The 9,065-nt window shown below is 45.1% G+C and overlaps 2 protein-coding genes across 4 annotated transcripts in view; one reads left to right on the top strand and one right to left on the bottom strand.

Moving 5' to 3' along the window:
* ecm2 (extracellular matrix protein 2, female organ and adipocyte specific) overlaps nt 1-717 on the bottom strand; it is a 29,942-nt gene extending 29,225 nt beyond the window's left edge. For all 3 annotated transcript variants that reach the window (XM_079242399.1, XM_079242398.1, XM_079242397.1), the window contains exon 1: nt 597-717. The gene's annotated coding sequence lies outside the window, so the exon portion shown is untranslated. The remainder of the gene's footprint in view (nt 1-596) is intronic.
* cenpp (centromere protein P) overlaps nt 1-7,403 on the top strand; it is a gene marked incomplete at its 5' end in the record, with an annotated part of 126,812 nt that extends 119,409 nt beyond the window's left edge. Inside the window, 3 exons of the mRNA XM_079241975.1 lie at nt 5,926-6,005; nt 6,112-6,203; nt 7,255-7,403. Of these exons, the coding sequence (XP_079098101.1) occupies nt 5,926-6,005; nt 6,112-6,203; nt 7,255-7,385 (303 nt within the window). The 3' untranslated portion in view covers nt 7,386-7,403. The remainder of the gene's footprint in view (nt 1-5,925; nt 6,006-6,111; nt 6,204-7,254) is intronic.
* Between the last annotated feature and the right edge of the window lie 1,662 nt (nt 7,404-9,065).

Genomic DNA, 9,065 nt, shown 5'->3' on the forward strand with positions numbered 1-9,065 from the left:
TTAACTCCAAAAGTCAGGAACGGTTTTTCATCAGGGTTTTAAGAAATAAAATGAGGAATGAGTGACTAAATTTTAGGGTCATCTAGATCAGCGCCTGGATCCAGGAATTACTTAAAGGCTTGTTTGCTACGAGAAGGTGGAGATGTGTCTGAGCTTCTAACTCAGAAACGATGCTCACAGACACTGTTCGGGTGGAGTTTAACCATGTTTACACGTCGTCCATGGATGGGATGGAGCTGATGTGGAAAAGAGACGAACCAAGAAAGGTTTTCTAATGAAGTGAGTTCTGCTCAGTAGAAACTGCTCCTGACAGAACTTAGCTTTGTGTTCAGGTCAGATCTTAAATCCAGAGCTTCGTAAGGAGCCGAATGTTTTTCTTCCTGCATCTTAAAAACCCAGAGGATTTACTGAATTCTGTTGAGACTTGAAAAGATTAAACTGAAGTAACATTTGGAGAGGAAAGAGTCCCCAAATGCTGTTTCAGATCAGCGCTGATGCTCTGCAGCAACTGAAACAACTGATTACAAATCCCTGTAAGACAGACGGACAGACAGAGGGGCGGAGCTGAGGACAGACAGACATTAAGTCTACATTACCGGCAGTTTGAAGGCGGCTGCAGGACTGGAGGCCAAATTCTTCCACCTTTTTTTTCCCTCTCCTCTGGTTCTCCAGGAGCTCCAGGAGAGGTGTGTGTGTCGCTGTGTGATGACACTGTAAGTGTGTGTGTTAGAGAGCGAAGAGCAGAGTGAGCTGGAAGAGGGAGAGAGAGAGAGAGAGAGAGCGAGGGGGAGAGCAGGAGACAGGTCCAACATGTGTCTTCCTGTCAGGGTGAGGACGCTGCCAGCAGGATATCAGTAAGACGAGAGAAACGGGCAGAAACACATGGAGACGAAGGAAGTTTTCAGATGAGCTCATATGGGGGGGGGTTAAAGGTCAAAGGTCAAACAAGACCAAACATCTCGCTTCAGTGTCACCCAGTCCGACCAGTATGGACGACACTCCGAGCTTTTTGTTATTGCATAAAAAAATATTTACTTTTGTATCTTTGCAGACAGTAATGGAGCAAAGAAACTTCTTTTTATCTTATGTTAGGCCAGGGTCAGGGTAAAACCCTGATTCTGGGAAAGTTGGGAGACGGCGTGTAAAATGTAAATAATAACAGAATGTAATGGTTTATAAACGTCACCAGCTCATATTTTATTACCAGTAGAACATAAACAGCATCAGATGTTGAAGCTGAGACCTTTAACATGGAGAGTATGAGCTCATGCTGAATCTGATGGCAGCGACACGTCGCTAAGACGCTGCATCAGGCTGGTTTTTACCGTTGTGTTGCATCCCGTCTTCTTGTAACAACTGTCTGTAGGTGTGTGGGAAGTGAGAGGACCAGTTGCTGGAGTGTTAGGAGACAAACTTTTTCCCATCCTGGTCTGAAGCTGGATTGGAGCTGCGTTACAATCCCGGAGCTTCATTACTGGATTTTTTAGGTTTTAAGCTGTTCCAGATGTTTTCTATTGGTGAAAGGTCTGGACTGCATGAAAAGACCAGTTCAGGACATCCATTGCCCAGCATGCTGATGTGATGGAAGCAGGGTGTGCTTTAACACGTCTTGCTGAAATCTGCAAGACCTTCCCTGAAACAGACGTTGCTCTAAAACCTCCATGTTGGAGGTTGTTAGGATGTAGCTTTACAGATGTGGAAGCTGCCCGCAGCAGATGCACTAAAGCATCTTTTGGTGGTTTTTTACACAGGAGATGCTGGGATAGTCGTAATCATTCAGTTGTACAAAACATTTTCTGAAATTGTGCCACGATTCCTCGACATGCTGAACTTCTGTCCAGTTTATTCACCCAGTCACGTAACTGACCAGTTTATTCACCCAGTCACGTAACTGACCAGTTTATTCACCCAGTCACGTTACTGACCAGTTTATTCACCCAGTCACGTTACTGACCAGTTTATTCACCCAGTCACGTTACTGACCAGTTTATTCACCCAGTCACGTTACTGACCACTTTATTCACCCAGTCACGTAACTGACCAGTTTATTCACCCAGTCACGTTACTGACCAGTTTATTCACCCAGTCACGTTACTGACCAGTTTATTCACCCAGTCACGTAACTGACCAGTTTATTCACCCAGTCACGTTACTGACCAGTTTATTCACCCAGTCACGTTACTGACCAGTTTATTCACCCAGTCACGTTACTGACCAGTTTATTCACCCAGTCACGTTACTGACCAGTTTATTCACCCAGTCACGTTACTGACCAGTTTATTCACCCAGTCACGTTACTGACCACTTTATTCACCCAGTCACGTTACTGACCACTTTATTCACCCAGTCACGTTACTGACCAGTTTATTCACCCAGTCACGTAACTGACCAGTTTATTCACCCAGTCACGTTACTGACCAGTTTATTCACCCAGTCACGTTACTGACCAGTTTATTCACCCAGTCACGTTACTGACCAGTTTATTCACCCAGTCACGTTACTGACCACTTTATTCACCCAGTCACGTAACTGACCAGTTTATTCACCCAGTCACGTTACTGACCAGTTTATTCACCCAGTCACGTTACTGACCAGTTTATTCACCCAGTCACGTAACTGACCAGTTTATTCACCCAGTCACGTTACTGACCAGTTTATTCACCCAGTCACGTTACTGACCAGTTTATTCACCCAGTCACGTTACTGACCAGTTTATTCACCCAGTCACGTTACTGACCAGTTTATTCACCCAGTCACGTAACTGACCAGTTTATTCACCCAGTCACGTAACTGACCACTTTATTCACCCAGTCACGTAACTGACCAGTTTATTCACCCAGTCACGTAACTGACCACTTTATTCACCCAGTCACGTTACTGACCACTTTATTCACCCAGTCACGTTACTGACCACTTTATTCACCCAGTCACGTAACTGACCAGTTTATTCACCCAGTCACGTAACTGACCAGTTTATTCACCCAGTCACGTAACTGACCAGTTTATTCACCCAGTCACGTAACTGACCACTTTATTCACCCAGTCACGTTACTGACCACTTTATTCACCCAGTCACGTTACTGACCACTTTATTCACCCAGTCACGTAACTGACCAGTTTATTCACCCAGTCACGTTACTGACCAGTTTATTCACCCAGTCACGTAACTGACCAGTTTATTCACCCAGTCACGTAACTGACCAGTTTATTCACCCAGTCACGTAACTGACCACTTTATTCACCCAGTCACGTTACTGACCACTTTATTCACCCAGTCACGTTACTGACCAGTTTATTCACCCAGTCACGTAACTGACCAGTTTATTCACCCAGTCACGTTACTGACCACTTTATTCACCCAGTCACGTAACTGACCAGTTTATTCACCCAGTCACGTAACTGACCAGTTTATTCACCCAGTCACGTAACTGACCAGTTTATTCACCCAGTCACGTTACTGACCAGTTTATTCACCCAGTCACGTTACTGACCAGTTTATTCACCCAGTCACGTTACTGACCACTTTATTCACCCAGTCACGTTACTGACCAGTTTATTCACCCAGTCACGTTACTGACCAGTTTATTCACCCAGTCACGTAACTGACCAGTTTATTCACCCAGTCACGTAACTGACCAGTTTATTCACCCAGTCACGTTACTGACCAGTTTATTCACCCAGTCACGTTACTGACCAGTTTATTCACCCAGTCACGTTACTGACCACTTTATTCACCCAGTCACGTTACTGACCAGTTTATTCACCCAGTCACGTTACTGACCAGTTTATTCACCCTGTCACGTTACTGACCAGTTTATTCACCCAGTCACGTTACTGACCAGTTTATTCACCCAGTCACGTTACTGACCAGTTTATTCACCCAGTCACGTTACTGACCACTTTATTCACCCAGTCACGTAACTGACCAGTTTATTCACCCAGTCACGTAACTGACCAGTTTATTCACCCAGTCACGTAACTGACCAGTTTATTCACCCAGTCACGTAACTGACCAGTTTATTCACCCAGTCACGTTACTGACCAGTTTATTCACCCAGTCACGTTACTGACCAGTTTATTCACCCAGTCACGTAACTGACCAGTTTATTCACCCAGTCACGTTACTGACCAGTTTATTCACCCAGTCACGTTACTGACCAGTTTATTCACCCAGTCACGTAACTGAACACTTTATTCACCCAGTCACGTTACTGACCAGTTTATTCACCCAGTCACGTAACTGACCAGTTTATTCACCCAGTCACGTTACTGACCACTTTATTCACCCAGTCACGTTACTGACCACTTTATTCACCCAGTCACGTAACTGACCAGTTTATTCACCCAGTCACGTTACTGACCACTTTATTCACCCAGTCACGTTACTGACCACTTTATTCACCCAGTCACGTAACTGACCAGTTTATTCACCCAGTCACGTAACTGACCAGTTTATTCACCCAGTCACGTTACTGACCACTTTATTCACCCAGTCACGTAACTGACCAGTTTATTCACCCAGTCACGTTACTGACCACTTTATTCACCCAGTCACGTAACTGACCAGTTTATTCACCCAGTCACGTAACTGACCAGTTTATTCACCCAGTCACGTTACTGACCACTTTATTCACCCAGTCACGTAACTGACCAGTTTATTCACCCAGTCACGTTACTGACCAGTTTATTCACCCAGTCACGTTACTGACCAGTTTATTCACCCAGTCACGTAACTGACCAGTTTATTCACCCAGTCACGTTACTGACCAGTTTATTCACCCAGTCATCTGATGTTGTTTATGTTCTACTAGAAATAAAATATTGCTTGATGAGATTCATAAATCACTGCATTCTGTTCTTATTTCCATTTTAACCAGTGTCCCACGGTGATTTCTGCTGCTGTAGAATACCTGTAAACGTTTCTGTGTTAGTGCTGCAGGAACCTGATCCAGTCCCATACCATCACAGAACCAGGCTTCTGGACTCATCGCTGACAACAGTCTGGTTGCTCCTTCTGTCGTTTTACCAACAAACATCTGAAACACTAACTGGTCTGACCACTGTGGGAGGGTCCATTCCAGATGCCTCCCAGTCCAGAGAAGCTGACACCACCTCTGGAAGTCTGCATCAGGTTAACATGGAGCTTCTTTTCTGCTCCCTGAAGTCTGAAGGAACGTCTGTAACTGGAGAGCTTGACAAAGGTTTCCACAGTAATCCTTGTTCATGTGTTTCTAGCAGCTGCGGATGAATCGGGGTTCTTGATGCAGGTCCGTCTTCAGGGATCAGAGATCACGTTGTCCGGCTTAGATTTGCCCCCCTTTTTCTTAACACACTGAAACCCTGCAGAGATATTATGTGGTTTCATAGTTATCTGACTGTAGAGGGTAAAATGGAAATCTTTCCTTCTTAATTTGAGGAACATTATAAACTCTTCAAAATGCTGTGTGTGTGAGTGAGTCCAATATCTCCCAACAGAAAACTGGTTCCCTTTTGACAGTATTATCTCAGAAAGTTCACAAATGTTTAAAGAGAAATAAAGTGACTGAAACCAAAGCAGCATCTGTCTGGAAATCTGATGAATCAGCACGACTTCACTCTCCAAGAATTCATTTCTGTGGTTTCTCCGTGGCTCATAATGACTGATTGATGTGTCTGTTCCGACCTCTGTTCTGTCTGATGAAGCCCGAACGCGTCTTGTGGCGCCATCTGGAGGCAAACGCCTTTGATTACATCCCAGAAAAACCACTAATGAGGAAGAACCATTTGATTGAAAAAGAAAAGATAGTATAACAAATGACCAAAAAAAAAAACCAATAAAACTTTGGAATAATCTCATTTAAAACCTTTAAATTGATAATAAAAAAAAAAAGATCCATGGTGTGAGCTTTAACTGAATGATACTGAGTCTGTCCTCCGTCTCTGCAGGGGAAGTTTCCATCCGTCGTGTCTCTTCCCAGAGGCTGCAAGTCGGAGGTCATGAGCCTGAGTCACCCCCAGCTTCCAAGGTAAACACACTCGTCCTCATGAAGCTCAGCCACGGAAACACTTCAAATAAAATGGAAAAGCCAGAGCGGAGAGTCCTCTGAGTACATCCGTGTTTTATGCTTTCAGCTGCGTCCTGCTTGTCCATTGGTCGGTTCAGGTCTCCACAGAAGGTGCCGTCACTCCAAACATCAACCTGCTGACAAAGATCCCAGAGAGAGGTGAGACGGTCGTCTGTCACTAAATCCAGCTGAACTCCACGCCTCACGCAGCCTCCGCAGGCGCTGCGACAAGCCAGCAGAAAAAAACGCCCAGAATTACCCTCAATCCTGCAATATCGAATTCAGGGCTGCACAGTGGCGAGCAGGTCGCTGGTTCGAGTCTCGAACAGCGGCCTTTCTGTGTGGAGTTTGCATGTTCTCCCCGTGTATGCGTGGGTTCCCTCCAGTTTCCCCCCACCATCCAGAGACATGCATGTTAGGTTAACTGGTTACTCTAAATTGTCCCTAGGAGTGAGTGGTTGTTTGTGTCTCTGTGTGGCCTTGTGATGGACTGGTGACCAGTCCATCGCCTAGTGATCGCTGGAATAAGCTGCAGCTTCCATGAATTGGACAAAGCAGTTAGAAACTGGATGGACGGCGTGCTGCAAGCCACATGGGACCCTCTGGCAGGCCGGGCTTGGTCCCTGGCTGCATGTTTGACACATTATTTATGTCATTTATATTTGTAAAAAGATAAAAACTGTAAGATTTAAGATTATTAACAATAATTATTGGGACAAATTTGCACCAGTGTTTGTCCACCTTTCCCCATCCTCAGCGTTTTCATCTCTTGATGAGTTTCTGTCACACAGTTCCTCTTCCTGTCATGACCAGCTCTGCTTCCATCTGCCTGTACGGTGATAATGTGACCCAGCAAAATGAAATAAAAATCATTTTAATAGTTTAAATCTTCAACACAGAAACTTCAAAAACAAGGATTGTTTTTAAAAAGATTTAGTTTGGATTGATTCTCAGTATTCTGGTGACCTGTCTGGGTTGTGCTCCGCCTCTCGCCTGCTGGGATGGACTGCAGCTTCCCCCGGGGACCTGAACTGGACTTACTGGAAGATGGATGCACTTAAAAAATTTACTTCTACTGAAGTAATTTGGATTCATTGTGGAAACAAACCATCTGTTGCCTGGAAATAAAGCCAAACTAACAACTTAGAAACGTAAGCTGGTTAAATAACTAATCAATCCTTCCTGCAAATAAATTGTTTTGTTTCTACAGCTCTGCAGCTGTTCCCCTCTCAGTCTGTGGGTGGCGCTGCTGAGGCTTTTCAGAGCCTGCTGAGGATTCTGGGACCTGAAGCCGCCATCGAGTCCATCATCAGAGCCGTCAGCCTATCATTGGACACCTAATGCAGCAGTTCCTTCACCGTGGTCTGTGATTGGAGGTCCAGCTTGAACACAGTAAACAGGCAGCAAAGGTTTTATTCTCTTAGAAATCTTTATTTTGATATAAAGAGAACGACTGTGACAGCAGTAACAGCAGAGCTCGTTGGTCAAAATCTACAAAAATAAATAATTTAAATACAAAATGCTTCGTCGCCTTTGTATTTTCAAATAGTTTCTTTTTTCTCTTCTATTTACACACACGCAGTTATTAGAAGTTTGCAGGGATCACAGTGCTGTGATGTTCCTCCATGCAGACTCGGGCAGAAGGGCGGGGTCTGCGGCCACCAACCAATCAGGCTCCAGCTCGCCGACCAGAGCTCAGGTCTGGACGTGGAGCTTTACCACAACTTTTCATATCATTTCCATTACAGAATCCTAAAATGGGCTCAAACAGGTTTTTGTAACTTTATTTCCCCTCAAAGCTTAAAAATAAACTAAATAAAACAAAACTAACAACTGATGCATCGATCTGACTGGACCGCAGATCAACATCAGACTCGTCTCCTCTGGACGTTTTATCTGGTGAAATCAGATTAGATGTTTTACTGGAGAGTGATGCAGGGTTAAAACGTGCACGCATCGTGCATGCGGAGGACGTTTCAGAAATCCAGAGGCAGATATGTACTTAGACATCCATGGAGATGACGGCATCTCACACTGCAGCCAGTGGATCTATGCAACACTCGCTAATTTAACACGTTTAATTTTCTCTTACTGTTATCTGATCAAACAAAAAACTTTATTTACTGTCATTTAAACGTTCCTGATTGATAGGTTTTTGTGCGTTGGGACATTTAAAGATCAATAACAGCTGTTGTCGCACATCCCGCCCTCTGACACAGTGACAGGGCGGGAGTCTCCGGTGCAACGCCGCCCTTCTGCCCATCACGTTCATTCCAACAGTTACAACAATTAGTGGTCAGTTCAGTTCACTGCTGTCCACTCTCCGTTTCCATGACGACCAGGCATGTCTGATGACATTTCAACCTTTTCAGTGATCTGATCATACGACTGCTACTGATACGCGGTTGGCTGATGAAGAAGGCATCAGCTGTAGAAGTCTTCTTAGAGCGTTTTGATTGGCCGATGGAGGTCATGGCAGTGGGAGCGTGGACACGGAGCAGGAACTGAGGTCAAGTGTTACCAGTTAATCAGACGCCTCCATCAGAGCCGCAGGTTCACAGGGACGAGAAATCACCCGGAGGGAAACTGAATGTACCTGACTTAAGAAAACACACTTCTCCTTCCAGGTGATTCTACCGCCAACGCTCCTGAACGCACCGCGTGTCAGATGTTTTCTGGGTTGTCATGAGTTCGAGGTATTAAAAGTTCACAGCTGCATTCGCAGCAGCTCAGACTGATCTGATGTCAGCCTGAACAAAGGCCAGTGTGAACGCAGCCTGTAACAAAGTTCTTTGTTTTTTTTAAACAAACATGCACCACTTCCATCCACCAGTCCCACCACCACACTTAGGCACAAGCACAGACACACAAACGCCAACCCACTTATGGCACAAAAACCAGCCGAGCAGCAGCGTGAAACTCAGCCTGACAGCAGCCCTTCGCTCTGGCGAGTCTGACTGCTTTTCTCTGATCACATCTACCAGACCTCCTCTTGCACGTCGCTCCTCGCGGAGCTACAAC

This window comes from Telmatherina bonti (genome assembly GCF_933228915.1).
Source record: "Telmatherina bonti genome assembly, chromosome: 6".
In the NCBI taxonomy this organism is placed as follows: domain Eukaryota; kingdom Metazoa; phylum Chordata; class Actinopteri; order Atheriniformes; family Telmatherinidae; genus Telmatherina; species Telmatherina bonti.